At 42.8% G+C, this 22,617-nt stretch overlaps 1 protein-coding gene across 4 annotated transcripts in view; it reads right to left on the bottom strand.

The window, feature by feature from the left end:
• Positions 1-9,345, bottom strand: part of LOC118398275 (beta/gamma crystallin domain-containing protein 1-like) — an 81,277-nt gene extending 71,932 nt beyond the window's left edge. For 2 of the 4 annotated variants that reach the window (XM_035793456.2, XM_035793458.2), the window contains exons 1-2: positions 9,186-9,345; positions 1,885-1,996 (exon numbers count right to left, since the gene is read on the bottom strand). In XM_035793456.2, the coding sequence (XP_035649349.1) occupies positions 1,885-1,996; positions 9,186-9,316 (243 nt within the window). In that variant the 5' untranslated portion in view covers positions 9,317-9,345. Of the gene's footprint in view, positions 1-1,884; positions 1,997-8,678; positions 9,135-9,185 lie in introns of those variants that run through there. The other 2 variants (XM_035793457.2, XM_035793459.2) reach the window with 1 other exon arrangement.
• Positions 9,346-22,617: the final 13,272 nt, after the last annotated feature.

Below are 22,617 nucleotides of genomic sequence, written 5' to 3'. Positions count from 1 at the left end.
GGCTCACACCAACATTACAAACTTACAGCGCATTTGGAAATGATTCAGACCCCTTCCTTTCCCCCACATGTTGTTACTTTACAGCAGAGGTGTGGACTCGAGTCATATGACTTGGACTCGAGTCACAAATATGATGACTTGCAACTCGACTTTGACTTTAACACCAATGACTCGTGACTGAACTTGGACTTGAGCCTTTTAACTGGAACTGACTTGATACCCTCTCGAAGCCCAAATATGAAAAATAATGCTATTTTAAACAGTGTGCAACGCATCAACTCTTCATTTAACGGTTTAGAGTTTGAATCGGACAGCGGCCAATCAAATTGTGCCAGCTGAGAAAAAGTTGCACGAGGCAGTGCAGAGGAACGTCGGTCGGTGAATTCAGACTGTGCCCTTGGAAAGATGATACCCCAAATGATTGTTTTCGGATAAAAAGGCTACGTCGTGGCTAATATAGCCGACAGCTATATATTTGATGACTTTACTAGTGTATCATGTAGGCTAACGTAACGTTAAAATCAATGAGCCTCCACACAGTCAGTGCAGGAACGTGATCATTGCACCCAAGATTGAGCTACAACTGGCTAGGCAGTTGGTAGCCTAAATCCTGCCTGATGTTACTGCTGTTCTTAAAACCATTGACATATGTTAGCCTACTGTAACCACACAGAAGGTGTGTGTGTGTGTGTGTGTGTGTGTGTGTGTGTGTGTGTGTGTGTGTGTGTGTTTGTTTGTTTTAAGGATGGACGATTATGTACAAGCCTACATCGCCTGATTGCGCCCCATAGCGATCCTCGATAGTTGATTGCTATGTGAGGCAGCGGTTCTTTCTCATGGCTACCCATATATTTCCATCGAAATATAAAGTTTATTTTTGAAAGTAATGGGGACCTTCAATGCTGCAGAAATGTTTTGGTACCCTTCCCCAGATCTGTGCCTCAACACAATCCTGTCTCTGAGCTCCAAGGACAATTCCTTGGACCTCATGGCTTGGTTTTTGCTCTGACATGCACTGTCAACTCTGGGACCTTATATAGACAGTCCCTTACATAGACAGCCTTTCCAAATCACGTCCAATCAATTGAATTTACCACAGGCGGACTCCAATCAAGTTGTAGAAACATCTCAAGGATGATCAGTGGAAACAGGATGCACCTGAGCTCAATTTTGAGTCTCATAGCAAAGGGTCTGAATACATACGTAAGTAAGGTATCTGTTTTTTATTTTTAATACATTTGCAAAAATGTCTAAACTTGTTTTCGCTTTGTCATTATGGGGTATCAGATTAAAATTAATTGAATACATTTTAGAACAAGGCTGTAATGTAACAAAATGTGGAAAAAGTGAAGGGGTCTGAATACTTTCCCAATGCACTATATCTCCAGAAGGACTGACAGACCCTAAAAGCATCAACATGCTTCATTTCGACTGGAGCCTAGTCGAACTCGGCAAGCCGAACCAAACGAGTGTTCGTTTGTCCATTTTGAGGTGCCGTAGCCAGTATATACTTACTCAAAATAGTCCAAATTAATCTAAAATAACTCAAGAAATCGGTCATTAATTTTGACGTTTGTTTTAAAGAGATATTAGTCACACAATTTTACATTTAAATAAGATGTTTGGCGGGGTATTTGTCAATGGAAAAATATGAAAACGAGTCATCTCGTTGAATGACAAGAATCACTATGGTTGATCAATCACCGACAAAGGGGCGTAGACTTTGGTCCGAACTTCGGCTTGCCTTCAGAAAAAATGCGGTGTGCCCGAACAACTCAAAAACCCCTCACCAAATTCCACCGAAACGTCACAAAATGTCATCAAAATATAGGCATAAACTCTACCGAACTGTCAGTTGGGATGCATGCGGATGCCTTAACTGACCTTTGATCTGGGAGCAGTCAGAGATCTGGTCTTCTTGGTGTGACTGACATCAGGCCAGTCCTCAGCATCCCTCCCCAGGGCATCACCACCAGATCCATTGGTCTCAGCAGCACTGGAGAACGAACACACAAACACAACCTGATTAGGTGTGCTTGCTGAAGGCAAAGCACAACTCTAGATTTCTTACATACTTATTATTCCACTCGCTCTAGCGCTTAAACCTCTTGAGCGATTAACACTAAACCACCTTTAGAATGTGTAGACAGACCATATTCAGGTTGCTTGAGAAAATATTTGATACTTTATAAAGTACCAGTCAAAAGTTTGAACACACCTGTACTCATTCAAAGGTTTTTCTTATTTTTTTACTATTTTCTACATTGTAGAATAATAGTGAAGACATCAAAAGTATGAAATAACACACATGGAATTATTTGAGATTCTTCAAAGTAGCCACCCTTTGCCTCGATGACAGCTTTGCACACTCTTGGCATTCTCTCAACCAGCTTCACCCGGAATGATTTTCCAACCGAGTTCCCACATATGCTGAGCACTTGTTGGCTGCTTTTCCATCACTCTGCGGCACAACTCATCCCAAACCATCTCAATTTGGTTGAAGTTGGGTGTTTGTGCAGGCCAGGTCATCTGGCCTTCACAAGCTATGTGCGGAGTTAGAAAGTTGGCTGTCAGACGTATTACAATGGAAATGCACTTTTAATCCATTTGTCTGCATATATCAAGACAAGGCATATGAGGGTGCAGTGAGATACCTGATTGGTTGGACGATACCTTTCTCGTTAATCATCTTAAAAATATATAGTATACTTAAAAGCTGGAAATCAACCAATCCTCAGTCGTTAACGCAATGGAAAGGTCAAATGCTTTATCTAAAAATAGAAAGTGTGTGGGCGACAGAGAGAAACAAAATGGTGCCGTTTAAGGCCATGGGGGGGGTGTGCTAGTGGGTCTGGGCAGGTGTGATGTAGTTGATGTTTGTATGCTGTTGTCATTTGTATGTGTATGTTTTGTATTGTTTATAAAAGATCAAATAAAATATACAGTATATTTTTTTTATATGATCTCTGTTACAATAGACAGACATCGCCAATGTCATGATGAGGTATTGCATGTAAAGGGAGTGAAGTTGAATGAGTGGCAGATGATCCATTGGAGTGATCCAATTCCAAATTCCATATTTTCACCTCAAGGGTACAGCATTCCTCCCTAAAATACAGTATAGGTCTGCTGTTAAGGAGAGACTGTCGAGCGCTATAAAATCAGACAGGTTCAATGTCTTCTACACACACAAACAACTACAAACAAAACCCATCGCCTCACTTTCAAGTTTCTACCGTGTCATCTGCAGTGCTTGGCCTGTCAATCATTCTGTCCATCCATCATCCCACAGAGAAGACAAGCATGGGGTTTCTCTGGCTCAGAGGGAAGAGTGTTGATGCATGTAGACGGGTCATGTCATCTTCCAAGATCCTTCCCTGGCGACATGTATACCCTGACAGAAGCACAATGCCTTGCTTGTGTGGGCTTCATAAAGACTTCATATAAAGGCTCATCGACCGACATCTTCCGATCTAAGACATGATTTGGCTGCTGTTCAACTGGGCATACCTAAAGAGCAGGTGACAGGTGCCTCCATCTGCACAGGCAGAAATAGAGGGAGAAAGTGAGGAGCACCTCAGTGTAACTAGACAGAATGCTTTAAGAGTTCAGGATTTGCATAGAGATATACATGTATATTGGTTCACAGCCAGCCAAGCCACCCAGTTTCCCTATTCAAATGATTTAATATACTGTAAGGCTCACCTTAAGGGCTCAGACTATTCTTCACAAATTAAATTTGGGATTTTAAAGTGCTGATGAAACGATGAGTTATGCCAACCTTAATCGTTAATAGAATCACATGCACACAGTATATCATCTAATTCAAGTTGACAACAAACTATACTCAGCAAAATCTTTGAAACTGTTGCATGATTAAGTTTATATTTTTGTTCAGTGTATAGTAATCGAAAATATAAACGCAACATGTTAAGTGTTGGTCCCATGTTTCGTGAGTTGAAATAAAAGATCCCGGAAATGTTCAATGTTCACAAAAAGTGTATTTCTCACGAATTTTGTGCACACATTTATTTACATTCCTGTCAAGTGAGCATTTCTCTTTTGCCAAGATAATCCATCCACCTGACAGTTGTAACATGTCAAGCTGATTAAACAGCATGATCATTACACAGGTGCAGCTTGTGCTGGGGACAATAAAAGGCAACTCTAAAATGTGTCACACAACACAATGCCACAGATGTCTCAAGTTGAGGGAGCGTGCAATTGACATGCTGACTGCAGGAATGTCCACCAGAGCTGTTGCCAGAGAATTGAATGTTCATTTCTCTACCAACGTCTTTTTAGATCATTTGACAGTAAAGTGCAAACAGCCTCACAACCTTAGACTAGATGTAACCACGCCAGCCCAGGACCTCCACATCTGGCTTCTTCACTTGCAGGATGGTCTGAGACCAGCCACCCGGAAAGCTGATGAAACTTTGGGTTTGCACAAACGAAGGATTTCTGCAATCTGTCAGAAACCGTCTCAGGGAAGCTCATCTGCGTGCTCTTCGTCTTCACCATGGTCTTGACCTGACTGCAGTTTGGCATCGGAACTGACTTCAGTGGGCAAATGCTCACCTTCAATGGCCACTGAAGTGTGCTCTTGAAGAGTGAATCCTGGTTTCAACTGTACAAGGCAGATGACAGATGGTTTGCTGATGTCAATGTTGTGAACAGAGTGCCCCATGGTGGCGGTGGGGTTATGGTATGGGCAGGCATAAACTACGGACAACGAACACAACTGCATTTTATCAATGGCAATTTGAATGTACAGAGATGCCATGATAGGATCCTGAGGCCCATTGTCGTGTCATTCATCCGCCTCCATCACCTCATGTTTCAGCATGATAATGCACAGCCACATGTTGCAAAGATCTGTACACAATTCCTGGAAGCTGAAAAATGTCCCAGTTCTTCCATGGCCTGCGTACTCACCAGACATGTCATCTATTGAGCATGTTTGTGATGCCTTGGATTGATGTATATGACAGCCTGTTCCAGTTCCCGCCAACATCCAGCAACTTTGCATTCCACAATCCACAATCAACAGCCCGATCAACTCTATGCAAAGGGGATGTGTCGCGCTGCACGATGCAAATTGTGGTCGCACCAGATACCGACTGGTTTTCTGATCCACGTCCCTACCTTTTACTGTATCTGTGACCAACAGATGCAGATCTGTATTTCCAGTCAAATCCATAGATTAGGGACTAACGGATCTATTTTAATTGCCCGATTTCCTTATGTGTAACATCTTTGAAATTGTTGCATGTGGTTTTAACATTTCTGTTCAGTGTAGTAGTACGGGGGAGACTGGTATTGACACACATTTGCAAGCATGCATGTATAATATGACGTTCGGTTGGAGTCTAGGACGTTTCACCCAACATCTATTCGACTCAGTCTGTTTAACTCAAATGTTGGGCAATAAATACAGTGCTATAAAACATGAGAATTCTACAGAGTAAACTACTATTATCTCTTGCTGATATGCCTTAATTGCAGGTCAACAAACTCTTATTTGCACACCCAGTAAACCAATAAGGTCTGTTGACGGAAGCGTCGTTTCGAGATCCAGAAAACACATTGTGGAGCATACAAGAATGCTCGTATACCGGGGTCACTGAGTGGACATGACAGTTGGGATCAATAGTCAAATGGCTAGACATGAACAATATAAGGCAACATAACTTTCAGAGATGGGAGAAGGTACTGGGTCAAAAAAATATCAAGCACATATTGGTTTCACTATTGATTTAGCTACCATTGTAGAACTATGAAGAGGGGAGTGTGGACAAGTGGTGGAAAGTACACAATTTCTCATTGTGCCCCTTCTCTGTGCTAAGGCATAAATATGTCCATATAGACAGTCCTCCTTAGATACAGATAATGTAGCTACAATTCTGGCTAGACAGATGACCGTGAAGAAGCTAAGCTACACACAAGGACAGAATGGAGTGGGACGTGCCTTGAGTTGTGTCAAGACAAATTTTTTATTTTTTTTTAATTGTGGAAAAAGGGTTATGCTGAGGCCAGTTTGCCTCTTGTCACACAACTGCTCTGAGCACTACGTGATAAGTTCCGTTAACACTCCACACTGGGTTTTTAGACTAAACGGCATGGAGTGCTCTATATTTGGAAGCATCTTTACCTGTGTGGTTTTGGCAATGCTGACTGGATATTGTAATGGTATTGTATGTCGTTCTGAGTCTCACATATGGGATTAATGTCCTTTTTTAAAAACATTTTCAATGAGACATGTGTACTTAAAACCTTTCCCCTTCACCACTCCCCATTGAAGAGATAAAGGTGGTTTCACTAGAAGGGGTTGTGGGTTATGTGTAGATAATCCTCTAAGAAAACCAATGGTCCAGACCTCATGCCTCTATCATAATCCGCTCAGAAGTTATTGTTTTTTTTTTATCTTTGATGGCCAGAATTCGGGTGACTAAATTCAGCTCATGTCATGCTACTTTTGCGACACACGGGAAAAACTTTGAAGATGACGACCACAAAATGCAAAAATCTTCAAAAGTTGTTCAGAGAGACCTGCACTGCTATGTCAACAGGGCTCTGTGATTATTAATGGATATATTAGGTTACGAAAATCTGACTTTTTGGATATAAGGTCAATGATATGTTAGAGAAAGAACCCCACTGAACGATTCAGAACATGAATACTCATATTTGTCTTGGTAAAAATTGATTTTATAACAAAAGGAAGTGATTTATCACCAAAGTCTATACTAAATAGTTAAACATGGCAACGACCCTTGATACCCTGGAAGTGACTAACAACACCAAAACAAACACTGCCTAAACCTCGACTCCATTGTTTTGCTGGTTTGGCCCTCCTGCCTTTGAATGAACTCTTCTATGAAAAGGAGATGTTTACTCTTGCTGTTGATCCAGGTATTGAGGTGTATATTTGGCATTGTTCAAATAAGGCGACCTGATGTATTGGTGCCAATAAAAACAGATGTCAACCGCCACTTTCTAAAACGACAAAACCACATGATTGCACCTAATGCACCGAGCTAGAGCAAAGCAAACGTTTACTCTAATGGATCCCACGTACCAGTACAATGATCAAACGTTTGCGTGCAGGGGGTACTTAGCACCTCTGAACAGAGCGTCAGCGGTCAATCTCTTTTGTGTTCGACCACATCGACATTGAAGCCATCAGCCTTGTTAAAATACTCCAAAACAAAAATTGGCAGTAGAGTTCCATTCTTAAGCTTAGTTTGGCAATGCTATTCCCTCTGTATTTTCCTTTGAAGCTTTCCAATGTTGGCTAACTAGCTTGCTAGTGGGGCTAATGTTGCTTTTGTTGTAGAAAGCCCTTGTTGATTCTAGCCAGATGGCCACAGCTAGTTAACTAGCTAGCAAGATGACGAAGGAACAATTTAATTCACTCTCCATAATCCCAAAGTGTCAGCCCATAGACAGTGTTGTTTTTAGCTCGCTAGCTAACGTTAGCTAAACCGTTAGCGTGCCATTCGCTACCGAGCACAACAACTTTTTTCCTGCAAATGATTAATTCCTTCCAATAGAAATAAAACAAACTATTTAGTTACGAATTGAACGAGTTGACTCTTCACATGGGATGATTTCACTGAAATTCACTGAAAATTCCAGAAATATACCAGAAAGTTTCCGACCTTTGCAACCCTATGCTTAATAGAGGTTGTAAATCGCATTCAGTGTGGTGTAGATCAGCATGTTGTTTGCGGAACAGTATGTTCTGAATCAGAGAGCCTATTCTGTAATATTTGTCTAAATGTAACATCTATTAAAATGTAATTAGGGTCCCCTGGGAAACACTGACCAACACTTCGGTTCCTACCTTATCAATAACTTTTTCATTTCTAGTCATGCAAAACATCAACCATTAGAATAATTATTATTTAGAAGCAACCAGTTGTCCATATTATAGAAAGGAGGGTCTCAGCTTTCTGTAGGTATTTGTTTCTCAATGCTAAATACTGACCTCAAAATGCACTGTTGTACAAATAAATATCTGATATGGATTTCAAATATGGAGCGTGTGAAATGTGCATCGGTCATCGCAAGTGCAAAGTATTTTTTAGGACATTACATTTATTGATTAATACATTGCTACTAGCAGTAGGTTTTATATTTGTGAATGACACAAATGAATGACTTTATAATCACATAATAATATGATTATTCCTATTTTCTTCTATTGTGTTACACTGCAGAACAACTGAAAAAGTTGTTATACATTTTAAATAGCTACAGCACAAACGGAATAAACCCTGCAGATGTATGCAATGTTATACTATATCATGAACCATAATGATAACTATCCAGTCAATTACTGTGAAAGGTAGGTTAGAGTGTTGGGCCAGTAGGCTAACCGAAAGGTCTGGCTGAAGACCCAAGCCACATATATATTTGTAAGCCTAATTGTTTCCACTGTTTAGAGATGCGGGCAACAAATATAACGAAAGTGTGAATTCATTTCAAGTCATGCACAAAATAAATAAAGTATGCTATTTAAAGTCTGTGGACTACAGTAGAACATTATAATGGTAACGTTATCACGACCATTAGTTCAAATTGCAACCTACGACAGGTGTCATTCCACCAAACCAGAATGTTGTTTCAACAAGAAAATCCTGGAACCATTTCAAGTATTTGGCATAGCCTACCCGGCGACGACTTGCTTCTCTTCATCTTTCTTGGGTTTCCTCTTTTTTTTGAATTTGAAGAGTTTAAACATTTTACGTCCACCGTCATCTTTCTCCACCGGGTCGGTTAAATTGGCTTCGCTTTTAGAAAACAAGCTTTTGAATGACTTTTTGGAACTACTCTTTTTCGCCATCTTTACGTGTATTCCCGGACACGAGGTCGAGATCTGGCAAAACACCGATTTGTCACGAACCTTGACATGGAAAACACAAGTTTAGCTGAACCTGCTGACAGCAAGATGACAGCTGATCCTCGCGCTTCACTCTCTCCGGTTGCACGCGCAGTTGCGCACAGATGAGTGACAACACCGGGAGTCTGTATTGGAGTGTAGGTTTGACTCCCAGATTTCTGCATCGTTCCGGTGTGTATCGACGGAAAGTAACTACATAACAATGTTGCCGACTTCACAAAAAAAATAAACTTTCCTGTCAACAAAAGCATATGTATAATTTGTAGGAACTATTTACCAGTCGTAAAGTGAAATGTGTCCCTCACTATCAACTTTTGTCTGAACCGCACCATGTTGCTGCTGTACCCAATACACAGGCTCCCGATGTTGTGGCCCAAAGCTAGCCCTTGTGATGCGTTGGCCAAGCATTTTAAGGAAATCCACATGCCTGCAGATGCGTAAATCGCTCAAATATAGACACAAGCAGAGCCAAACTATTGATAGACAGATTTTCAGACAAATATAACATGTCATTTATGCTTTTTGGCTAGATAATCTGACGTCAGTGCGTTCAAGACAACTAGGAGCTCAGAAGAAAACGGAGTGCCGACTGGGAAAAATCGTATTGAATGATCATCCAACTCTAAATTCCAAGTTGGAAACTTGAGGATCATGCTGCACCCAAGACAACTTGGAAAACTCCTGCCTCCAACTTCAGCACGCTTTTGAAAACTGAGAACTCAGGAAAAAAACAAGCTCTGACTGGGAATATTTGTTTTGAAAGGTCATCCAACTCGAAATTCCAAATCGGAAACTCAGGCCTCCTCCTAGAGCTCTGATTCTTTCCCCCTAGAACTTCGAGCAGTTTCCCCTACCAGCTGTGCTGCTTCTCCATGTAGCTTGCGCAGAACAGCTGGTTGGGGAAACCGCTCGAGTTGCACAAAATAGAATATAGCTGTACAGAAAAAGTTCGGAATTACCCAATTTCATGTGTACAACTTCTAAAGACCTGCAACACGACACTGAGAGCAGGTCCGGATTATCGAACAGGCACACAGGATTGAGGGCCACCTGGAGGCCGAGGGCCGGCCTGATATCATATGAACATAAACGATGGTAAAAAGTGTAGAATTAAAGGAAATTAGCTTTAAAACGGCAACATTTTCTCTGAACCATGGCAAAATGAGTTGAAATGTCAGTTCTCCGTCGAGCCCACACAGCGCAGCTGGTAGGGGAAACCGCTCAAATCGCACAAAATAGAATATAGTAAACTGGAATGACACAATTTCATGGGTACAACATCTAAAGCACTGCATCTCTATACTGCGAGCTTTGACGTTTCTCTAAGAGGACATCATATTTGGGTGTTTTTTGAGCCTTTGTTCTTGTTCTTCCATAGCCTCCATACTGCATAATGAGCCATGAGGAAGTCTATTGCAGCCGCGTAGGCACCCAATCAGACTGATTGGATTTATTTTGGAATGCTCTACTTGTCAGTGTTCCAAACGGGACATTATTTGTATTTTTACCTAAACATGCAAACACCATCAGATAGAATTCATAGCAAGCGGTGCACTGGAATGACATTCAGATGAACTGGAAGGACATTCAGATGAACTGGAAGGACATTCACTCTCATGGGATGGGTGGCCAAACATAACTGAAAGCCACACTTCCAATAAACCACAAATCCCACCGGGCACACCACATCATTTCAACAGTGGAGAAATGGGTCATATTTGGTTGAGACGTTGACCAATGAGATTTCAACCTTTATTCACCCACTCGAAAAGACAGCCAGAAGTTTGTTGAATTATCATTGTCTTATCACTATGATTTCAACCATCTAAAAGCACAACCAAATTACAGAGGAAAAACAATGCCGGGTTTTTGGTATAGTTGTCATCTAAATGTGTTATCACTGCGCTTTCAACTATTTAAAAGTTCAAATGGGAATACAATGTCAGATATTTGAGGATTTATACAACAATTTAATGTGCTACCACTATGCTTCATCTAATAGCACAACCAAATTACCTGGATTGTAGTTGAGATTACATTAAAGTTACATAGTGCAAGTGTTCAATGCTGTTCAAGGTTCTTCGCAGATTATTATAATAATTATGGAGATCTCCACAGACCTGCAACCTTTGCATGCTATCTTGAACATGTTGAACCTACTCATTCAAGGGGTTTTCTTTATTTTCACTATGTTCTACATGGTAGAATAATAGTGAAGACATCAAAACTATGAAATAACACGTGGAATCATGTAGTAACCAAAAAAAGTGTTAAAGAAATACAAATATTTTTTAGATTTGAGATTCTTCAAAGTAGCCACCCTTTGCCTTGATGACACTGTTGGCATTCTCTCAACCAGCTTCATGAGGAATGCTTTCCCAACAGTCTGGAAGGAGTTCCCACATATGCCGAACACTTGTTGTCTGCTTTTCCTTCACTCTGAGGTCCAATTCATCCCAAACCATCTCAGTTGGGTTGAGGTTGGGGGATTGTAGATTCCATGTCATCTGATGCAGCACTCCATCACTCTCCTTCTTGGTCAAATAGCCTGGAGGTGTGTTGGGTCATTGTCCTGTTGAAAAACAAATGATAGTCCCACTAAGCGCAAAACAGATGGTATGGCATATCGCTGCAGAACGCTGTGGTAGCCATGCTGGTTAAGTGTGCCTTGAATTATAACTAAATCACAGACAGTGTCACCAGCAAAGCACCCCCACACCATAGCACATCCTCCTCCATGCTTCACGGTGGGAACCATACTTGCAAAGATCATCCATTGACTCTGTGTGTCATAAAGACACAGCGGTTGAACCCAAAAATCTCAAATTTGGACTCATCAGACAAAAGGACAGATTTTTTACATCAGCCGATGTCATGAAGTGCTGTACAGAAACCCAGCCTAAAACCCCAAACAGCAAGCAATGCAGATGTAGAAGCACGGTGGCTAGGAAAAACTCCCTAGAAAGGCCGGAACCTAGGAAGAAACATAAAGAGGAACTAGGCTCTGAGGGGTGGCCAGTATTCTTCTGGCTGTGCCGGGTGGAGATTATAACAGAACATGACCAAGATGTTCATAGATGATCAGCAGGGTCAAATAAAAAAAATCACAGTGGTTGTAGAGGGTGCAACAAGTCAGCGCCTCAGGAGTAAATGTCAGTTGGCTTTTCATAGCCGATCATTCAGAGTTAGAGACAGCAGATGCGGAAGAGAGAGAGTCCAAAACAGCAGGTCCGGGACAAGGTAGCACATCCAGTGAACAGGTCAGGTTTCCATAGCCGCAGGCAGAACAGTTGAAACTGGAGCAGCAGCATGACCAGGTGGACTGGGGACTGCAAGGAGTCATCAGGCCAGGTAGTCCTGAGGCATGGTCCTCGGGCTCAAATCCTCTGAGAGAAGAGAGAGAGAAAGGAAGAGAGAAGGAGAAAGAAAAAGAAAGGGAGAGAGAAGGAGAAAGAAAAAGAGAGAGAGAGAGAATTAGAGGGAGCATACCTAAATTCACACAGGACACCGGATAAGACAGGAAAAATACTCCAGATATAACAGACCCTAGCCCCCTGACACAATCTATTGCAGCATAAATACTGGAAGCTGAGACAGGAGCAACATTGTGAGAAGTGATAATCTTCTATTTGTAATAATAAAAATAATTGATGAGTATGACGTAGGCAACAGATCTTGATGATATTACATTTTAAGCGAAAGGTGCTGAAAGGACAGTGCCAGGATCAGACAATGATGTGAATTAAAGAGGTTGGACCAACTTGTGGTGTAGACGGATAGTTGAAGGCAGGGGCAAAACTTTGGTTTTAGAAGTTGGGGGGGACATACCCTGGTAGGAGGTCTTGGGGTTCTCCCCCAGATTTTTTGAGGGCATCAGAATCTAATTTCCTGCATTTCCACACAATCCAAACTGACCATGGTCCTTCTTGCAATCTCTATTTAAAACAACAAAAAGTAAGCAAGCTAGGGGCGGCAGGGTAGCCTAGTGGTAAGAGCGTTGGACTAGTAACCGGAAGGTTGCAAGTTCAAACCCCCGAGCTGACAAGGTACAAATCTGTCATTCTGCCCCTGAACAGGCAGTTAACCCACTGTTCCTAGGTCATCATTGAAAATAAGAATTTGTTCTTAACTGACTTGCCTAGTTAAATAAAGGTCATCATTAAATATGTTTAAGACTGAACTACATCAAAGGTAATTCAATAATCAATATTGTTGCACCTTTAACAAATAGCCTAATAAATATAATAACTCTTTAAAAAAAATCAAGTACAAAGACTTTTGACGGTCTTCATTAAGACGTCCTCTATATCAAATTTCAGCCAGACTGCCCAGCCAGACTGCCCAGCCGGCCCAAGCCACCTGCACACCTGACCCCCACCAGTCTAGTCAATTCCTCAACTCTGTCAACTATTTTTTTTTACAAGTGAAAGGTTTGGAAACAAAAATACAAAAAAACACATACAACTACACATACTCATTAACACACAGAAACAGCACATCCTCCATATAATTACTCTCATAGGCCTAATAGTATTGTAGAGCTTTTTTTACTTTTACACCAAATATAGCTGGGTCACCCCATCCTGCCCCTAGGGGTCTTACCATCCTGCAGCGCCCCAATCCAACACACCTCTACTCAGCTTTAGGATCTTAGTGAAACATTATTGGTTTTGGGTGTGTTGGGCCAAGACCAGAGTGACAACCCACAGGACGGTAGACCACCAGGGCCCGGACTGAGCCACCCAGCAGTTAGGGGTTGCCTAAATAGGTATCTCCCCTGACAGCATGTTTTCAATACAGACTCCCGTTGTCATACTGTATTCCATATAAGGCATTCAGACCTTATGAAAGTTGCCCAATTTACCCTTAATCTTGTAATAAATCATATTGTGATACATAACTTGACATTTCTGCCATCGTTTGTGACATTGTGGAAGGATAACCAACATTCCAATTAATGGCAATGCATTTCTCAGATGCTAGGTTACACAGTTTTGTTTGATAACAGTCTCCAGTATCACCGTTTACAAGAAAAGCAAAACAGGGAAAAGTGAGTATCTGTAGACATGCTGAGACAAAAGACATACTCTGCTAGGATTCAGCCAGCCTTCACAAGACTGTAACAAATACAGTGCATTCGGGAAGTATTCAGACCCCTTAACTTTTTCCATATTTTGTTACGTTACAGCCTTGTTCATCAATCTACATACAATACCCCATAATGACAAAGCAAAAATAAAACTTTTTCACATTTATTACAAAAAAACTGAGTATTCAGACCTTTTGCTGAGAGACTCGAAATTGAGCTCAGGTGCATCCTATTTCCATTGATCATCTTTGAGATGATTCTACAGCTTGATTGGAGTCCACATGTGGTCAATTCAATGGATTGGACATGCTTTGGAAAGGCACACACTTATCTATATAAGGTCCCACAGTTGACAGTGCATGTCAGAGCAAAAACCAAGTTATGAGCTCGAAAGAATTGTCCTTGGAGCTCTGAGACAGGATTGTGTTGAGGCACAAATCTGGGGAAGGGTACCAAACAAATTCTCCAGCATTGAAGGTCGCCAAGAACACAGTGGCCTCCATCATTCTTAAATTGAAGAAGTTTGTAACTACTAAGACTGTTCCTAGAACTGGCCACCTGGCCAAACTGAACAATCGAGGGAGAAGGGCCTTGGTCAGGAAGGTGACCAAGAAACCGATGGTCACTCTGACAGAGCTCCAGAGTTCCTCTGTGGAGATGGGAGAACCTTCCAAAAGGACAACCATCTCTGCAGCACTACAGAAATCAGGCCTTTGTGGTAGAATGGCCAGACGGAAGCCACTCCTCAGTTTAAGGCACATGACAGCCCTCTTAGTGTTTGCCAAAAGGGACCTAAAGGACTCTGACCATGAGAAACAAAATTCTCTGGCAGGATGAAACCCAGATTGAACTCTTTTGCCTGAATGCCAATAATCATGTCTGGAGGAAACCAGGCACCGCTCACCACTTGGCCAATACCATGAAGCATGGTGGTGGCAGCATGATGTTGTGGGGATGTTTTTCAGTGGCAGGGACTGGGAGACTAGTCAGGATTGAGGGAAAGATGAATGGAGCAAAGTACAGATGAAAATCTGCTCCAGAGCACTCAGGACCCCAGACGAGGGCGAATGTTCACCTTCCAACAGGACAAAGACTCTAAGCACACAGCCAGGACAATGCAGGATGAGGTTCGGGACAAGTCTCTGACTGTCCTTGAGTGGCCCAACCAGAGCCTGGTCTAGAACCCGATCGAACATCTCTGGAAGACCTCAAAATAGCTGTGCCATCCAACCTCACAGAGCTTGAGAGGATCTACAGAGAATAATGGGAGAAACTCCCCAACTAATTGTGTGCCAAGCTAGTAGCGTCATACCCAAGAAGACGCCGAGAGCTTCTGGTCAGCGGGGTGGTGGCACCGGGATCCTCATCTCTCCCAAGTGGTCATTCTCTCTTTCTCCCCTTACCCATCTGTCTATCGCCTCCTTTGAATTCCATGCTGTCACAGTTACCAGCCCTTTCAAGCTTAACATCCTTATCATTTATCGCCCTCCAGGTTCCCTCGGAGAGTTCATCAATGAGCTTGATGCCTTGATAAGCTCCTTTCCTGAGGACGGCTCACCTCTCACAGTTCTGGGCGACTTTAACCTCCCCACGTCTACCTTTGACTCATTCCTCTCTGCCTCCTTCTTTCCACTCCTCTCCTCTTTGACCTCACCCTCTCACCTTCCCCCTACTCACAAGGCAGGCAATACGCTCGACCTCATCTTTACTAGATGCTGTTCTTCCACTAACCTCATTGCAACTCCCCTCCAAGTCTCCGACCACTACCTTGTATCCTTTTCCCTCTCGCTCTCATCCAACACTTCCCACACTGCCCCTACTCGGATGGTATCGCGCCGTCCCAACCTTCGCTCTCTCTCCCCCGCTACTCTCTCCTCTCCTCTTCCATCCTATCATCTCTTCCCTCTGCTCAAACCTTCTCCAACCTATCTCCTGATTCTGCCTCCTCAACCCTCCTCTCCTCCCTTTCTGCATCCTTTGACTCTCTATGTCCCCTATCCTCCAGGCCGGCTCGGTCCTCCCCTCCCGCTCCGTGGCTCGACGACTCATTGCGAGCTCACAGAACAGGGCTCCGGGCAGCCGAGCGGAAATGGAGGAAAACTCGCCTCCCTGCGGACCTGGCATCCTTTCACTCCCTCCTCTCTACATTTTCCTCCTCTGTCTCTGCTGCTAAAGCCACTTTCTACCACTCTAAATTCCAAGCATCTGCCTCTAACCCTAGGAGCTTTGCCACCTTCTCCTCCCTCCTGAATCCTCCTCCCCCTCCCCCCCCCCTCCTCCCTCTCTGCAGATGACTTCGTCAACCATTTTGAAAAGAAGGTCGACGACATCCGACATCCGATCCTCGTTTGCTAAGTCAAACGACACCGCTGGTTCTGCTCACACTGCCCTACCCTGTGCTCTGACCTCTTTCTCCCTCTCTCTCCAGATGAAATCTCGCATCTTGTGACGGCCGGCCGCCCAACAACCTGCCCGCTTGACCCTATCCCCTCCTCTCTTCTCCAGACCATTTCCGGAGACCTTCTCCCTTACCTCACCTCGCTCATCAACTCATCCCTGACCGCTGGCTACGTCCCTTCCGTCTTCAAGAGAGCGAGAGTTGCACCCCTTCTGAAAAAACCTACACTCGATCCCTCCGATGTCAACAACTACAGACCAGTATCCCTTCTTTCTTTTCTCTCCAAAACTCTTGAACGTGCCGTCCTTGGCCAGCTCTCCCGCTATCTCTCTCAGAATGACCTTCTTGATCCAAATCAGTCAGGTTTCAAGACTAGTCATTCAACTGAGACTGCTCTTCTCTGTATCACGGAGGCGCTCCGCACTGCTAAAGCTAACTCTCTCTCTCTGCTCTCATCCTTCTAGACCTATCGGCTGCCTTCGATACTGTGAACCATCAGATCCTCCTCTCCACCCTCTCCGAGTTGGGCATCTCCGGCGCGGCCCACGCTTGGATTGCGTCCTACCTGACAGGTCGCTCCTACCAGGTGGCGTGGCGAGAATCTGTCTCCTCACCACGCGCTCTCACCACTGGTGTCCCCAGGGCTCTGTTCTAGGCCCTCTCCTATTCTCGCTATACACCAAGTCACTTGGCTCTGTCATAACCTCACATGGTCTCTCCTATCATTGCTATGCAGACTACACACAATTAATCTTCTCCTTTCCCCCTTCTGATGACCAGGTGGCGAATCGCATCTCTGCATGTCTGGCAGACATATCAGTGTGGATGACGGATCACCACCTCAAGCTGAACCTCAGCAAGACGGAGCTGCTCTTCCTCCCGGGGAAGGACTGCCCGTTCCATGATCTCGCCATCACGGTTGACAACTCCATTGTGTCCTCCTCCCAGAGCGCTAAGAACCTTGGCATGATCCTGGACAACACCCTGTCGTTCTCAACTAACATCAAGGCGGTGGCCCGTTCCTGTAGGTTCATGCTCTACCACATCCGCAGAGTACGACCCTGCCTCACACAGGAAGCGGCGCAGGTCCTAATCCAGGCACTTGTCATCTCCCGTCTGGATTACTGCAACTCGCTGTTGGCTGGGCTCCCTGCCTGTGCCATTAAACCCCTACAACTCATCCAGAACGCCGCAGCCCATCTGGTGTTCAACCTTCCCAAGTTCTCTCACGTCACCCCGCTCCTCTGCTCTCTCCACTGGCTTCCAGTTGAAGCTCGCATCCGCTACAAGACCATGGTGCTTGCCTACGGAGCTGTGAGGGGAACGGCACCTCAGTACCTCCAGGCTCTGATCAGGCCCTACACCCAAACAAGGGCACTGCGTTCATCCACCTCTGGCCTGCTTGCCTCCCTACCACTGAGGAAGTACAGTTCCCGCTCAGCCCAGTCAAAACTGTTCGCTGCTCTGGCCCCCAATGGTGGAACAAACTCCCTCACGACGCCAGGACAGCGGAGTCAATCACCACCTTCCGGAGACACCTGAAACCCCACCTCTTTAAGGAATACCTAGGATAGGATAAAGTAATCCTTCTCACCCCCTTAAAAGATTTAGATGCACTATTGTAAAGTGGCTGTTCCACTGGATGTCATAAGGTGAATGCACCAATTTGTAAGTCGCTCTGGATAAGAGCGTCTGCTAAATGACTTAAATGTAAATGTAATGTAATGTCTTGGTCGAGAGGAGGAGATTCATTCTATAACCAATGTCGTCGTATTTTGTATATAAACTGTTGTTCGTGGTTCCATGGCAGCGAGCTCCGAGAATAAATACTATTATCTAATTTTGATAAGACTGGTCTCTGTCTATTTTATGCAAATAAGAATCTAACAAATTCTTATAAATAGACTGAGTGATTTAGTAAATGTACACGAATAGGAATTATGAAATTCCGATGACAATTTGGTCCTTCGAGCGGATTTCCAAACCTGCCTCTGTCATCTGAAGGTAGTAACGCAGAAAACCGTGCACGGGCAGGTCTGGACCCGTTATTTAAAGACCTGGCCTCTGAATTGAGGTTTAAAGAACAGGCCGTTATATACATATATCTAAGGTCGACAGAGACGGTGACGGAATCCAACCGGCATTGCTTTTCCCAGTCTACAGGACGAGTGATTTAATTAATGTACACATTTAGGAATTATGAAATTCCGATGACAACTTCTCTCGTCAGAATGGGCTCTCCCGCCAATTTGTGCACATTCATTGTTTGTCGTGACTTCTTCCGAAGTCGTTGCCTCTCCTTTTTTGGGCGGTGCTCAGCGTTCGACGTCACCGGTCTTCTAGCCATCATTGATCCTTTTTTTTTTTTTTCCATTGGTTTTGTCTTGTCTTCCCACACACCTGTTTTCTATCACATTCATTACCTATTGTGTATTTAACCCTCTGTTTCCCCTCATGTCTTTGTCAGAGATTGTTTTATTGTCAGTGTAGTGTGTTTGTTGTATTAGGTGAGCGTCGGGTCCTCGTACCCATGTTTGTTTATGTACGTTTAGTGTTATGGAGCATACTCCGTGGACTTTATTAAAAGACTCCATTTTACACTCCACTTGACTCTCCTGCGCCTGACTTCCCTGCCACCTATTACACCTATGCATGACATTGTTTCATAACTTCATTGTGTGAATTGTTTGCTTTTGATTCTTAGTGTATATCAATTTCCCATTACATGTATCACCAGTTGTACATTTAGTCCTACTTCTATGCCTGCAAGTCCTTACTCAACATTGACAAGAACGCTCCAAACAAAAGACAATGATGAAATTGACAGATCTCGTAAATGAAATGAAATAAACCAAAATGTGTTTCTCACAAGTGTAGCATAGGTTGTAAACTCTGCAAACAATGTGTCCACGTTTGACAATGAGAACAGGAAGACTGGAATAATATTGAATGCATTAAAATAAATGACCGTACCCAAAGTTACAAACATTGTAGATTGGTTAGAAAAAAAGTGTCACACCCTGACCATAGTTTGCTTTGTATGTTTCTATGTTTTGGTTGGTCAGGGTGTGAGCTTGGTGGGCATTCTATGTTACATGTCTAGTTTGTCTAGTTCTATGTTTGGCCTGATATGGTTCTCAATCAGAGGCAGGTGTTCGTCATTGATTGGTTGATTGATTAGTCTCTGATTGGGAACCATATTTAGGTAGCCTGTTTGGTGTTGGGTTTTGTGGGTGATGGTCCTGGTTACTGTCTCTGTGTTGCTTTGCACAAGTATTAGGCTGTTTTGGTTTTCGTGGTACGTTTTTGTATTTGATTCGTGTTTACTTTGTTTCATTAAACATGGATCGCAATAGCCACGCCGTATTTTGGTCTGACTCTACTTCACATACAGAAAACCGTTACAAAGAAAGACAATTGTGCCATCTGGTTTCCTTAATATAAGGAATTTGAAATGATTTATGCTTTTACTTTTGATACTTAAGTACATTTTAGAAATTCCATTTCCTTTTGATGCTTAAGTATATTTAAAACCAAGTACTTTTAGACTTTTACTCAAGTAATATTTTATACTTTCACTTTAGTCATTTTCTATTAAGGTATCTTTACTTTTACTCAAGCATGACAATTGAGTCATACTTTTTCCACCATCAAATATGACAATTGAGTCAAACTTTTTTCACCACTGCCAGAATATTTTATACAATGTTACAAGTTCGCTAGCGCAAGCTTTGTGTAGCCAATGTGAAGTATAGGATATACTTATTTGATCAGAATATGTTCTACCTGAAGGCTGCAATGTTTATATTTGTTGGCTTTATGTAGGCTATTTGTACATAGTTGGCAATGGCAATAGAAGTTACTTTTTTAGATCTGAATCATTTTCATTTAGATTCGGATAGAATTTTGATTAACCACATGACAATGATTTTGCAAACAATCTGGGATTTTGCTGTCTGGTTCAGGAAAGTGAACTTGCAGGAAAGTGTGCACATCTCCAAGTGCAGCTCAGACTTTGCACACGCACAGTGTCTAGTGGTTGATCAATAGTATTGCAAGCAAATAAAAGGTATGAGGGGGGATCAGATTTGGGCTGGCTGTGGAAATTAAGTTGCTTTGGCATTAATCAAGCAAACACAATTAGTCCAACCTAAGATCTTCTGTTTGCTCTGCATGTAATTAGTCCACTACGCCACCAGGTTGGTTCCAGCATGCCATGTTTTTAACTCATATAAAGCTGTTCATTTTAGTCTATTCAAACAGACCTCATTTCAAAGGAAACAAGCACTCATTGAGATCAGGTGTGGCCAACACCTGAACACACTTAACAAAATACAGGATACAGAGAGTTTTGTTGATGCTGAGAATGGAATGTATGTTTTTAAATAACATTCTTAGAATGTTCTCTGAATGTTGTTAAAGTTTTATTCTGTTTTTTAATGTAAAAAAAAAAGAAGTATGTTCTCAGAACAATGTGAGAATATTCCCAAATGTCCAACCAGTTGGAGAACAATCCTAGAACAAAATGTAAATGAAATGTAACCATGTTGGAACTTTTAGGAAACATACTGTTAAAATAACGAAATACCAAAGAAAATAACAAGTTCCTTAAACGTTCTTAGAATGTTCCGAAGCCAAGCAACTATCCTGCACCATTCCCAGAAAGTTGTGCGAAGGTTGTATGCCAAATAAGGACAACCACGCTCTCACCAAGCTCCAAGAAACACGGTACTCTGAACTGTATGTGCTAGCTGGGACGTCTCTCCTTCTCTGACATGACTGGTTTACTCCCACTGCACAACTAATATTAGGCTACCATGTATTCATCCATTGCTCATTCAATAGCCAAGAAGCATCCTCGAGATGAAATAGACTTCAAAATATGTGACAGGATGAGTAGGCTACCGTATTATTGTGCTGTATAGAAGCACGACATCCTAGCCTCTTTCATCTCTAAGTCAGCAAGGCAGGAGATACAAACACAAACATCTGCTGATGTTGCTGCCTTGGCTGTTCCTAGGAAAAACCAGACAACATTAGCTAGTTGGACAATTATTTGGACTTATTTGATTTGTAATAGACTACTGAAGGAGAGATGCACACTTGCTCTTGCTTGCTGAATGTTAAATTGGCTACAGACTTAAGAACTGGTGGGGAGTTGAAAAAGAGAGAGACAGTGTATCTCAGTGTCAGAGGAAGCCCATATGCATCCGATGCATCCTGACAAAATACACCATATAAGCTGTCCAATAGACTCATAACTGATCCAAATGGTTGCATAATCAGGCCTAGGCAGTATGCAGTTATTTCGGCATATAGCCAAAAACAAAAGTGGACATTTGAGCAGTTTTCAAATTAGCCTACATTTACAGCTTATAGACAATAATTGTATGCTCACTTGGTAACAATAATACATTCCTTATTGTACTTTTTTGATGTAGCGTAGGTGGAAGCTACAATCATTTTCTTAAATATAAGCCTAATCAATAGGGGAGCTTTGCGTGCCCCGGGGATCACATAGCACAGTCTGAGGTAGTGTTGGTCCCATGTTTCATGAGCTGAAATAAAAGATCCCTGATATTTTCGATATGCACAAAAAAAAGCATAGTTCTCTCAAATTTTGGGAACATCAAGAAGCCGATTAAACAGCATGGTCATTACACAGGTGCACCTTGTGCTGGGGGAAAATAAAAGGCCACTCTAAAATGTGCAGTTTCTCTACCGTAAGCTGCTTCCAATGTCGTTTTAGAGAATTTGTCAGTAAGTCCAACCGGTCTCATAACCGCAGACCACGGCACCACTTCAGCCGAGGACTTCCACATCTGGCTTCCTGCGGGATCATCTCAGACAAGCCACCCGGACAGCTGATGAAACTGCGGAGTATTTCTGTCTGACCTAGTGGGTGGGTCTATACCCTCCCAGGGCCACCCATGGCTGTGCCTCTGCCCAGTTGCAGCGTATTGCGGCGCAGCTTGCATGGTGCCGCTGAATTCTATGGCACGTTATTTAAGTGTGAACAGGTACCATTAATGCTAGTTAGTGCTAGTTTGACCACCAGAGGGCGTCTTTGAGAAGCAATTGATAGCCTTCATTAGTGGCTGTACTAAATAATATAATAATTTAAAAAACCTTAGTGTAACAGTTTCAGTAAGTAATACTGAAGTCGTTCACAATTATCAGTTTCTATTTAGCATAATCAGTGCTCTAACTCCCCCTTGCACT

This window comes from Oncorhynchus keta, chromosome 19, assembly GCF_023373465.1.
Source record: "Oncorhynchus keta strain PuntledgeMale-10-30-2019 chromosome 19, Oket_V2, whole genome shotgun sequence".
NCBI lineage: Eukaryota > Metazoa > Chordata > Actinopteri > Salmoniformes > Salmonidae > Oncorhynchus > Oncorhynchus keta.
The sequence above is the reverse complement of the archived record's forward strand: the minus strand, read 5'-3'. Positions and strand labels throughout refer to the sequence as shown.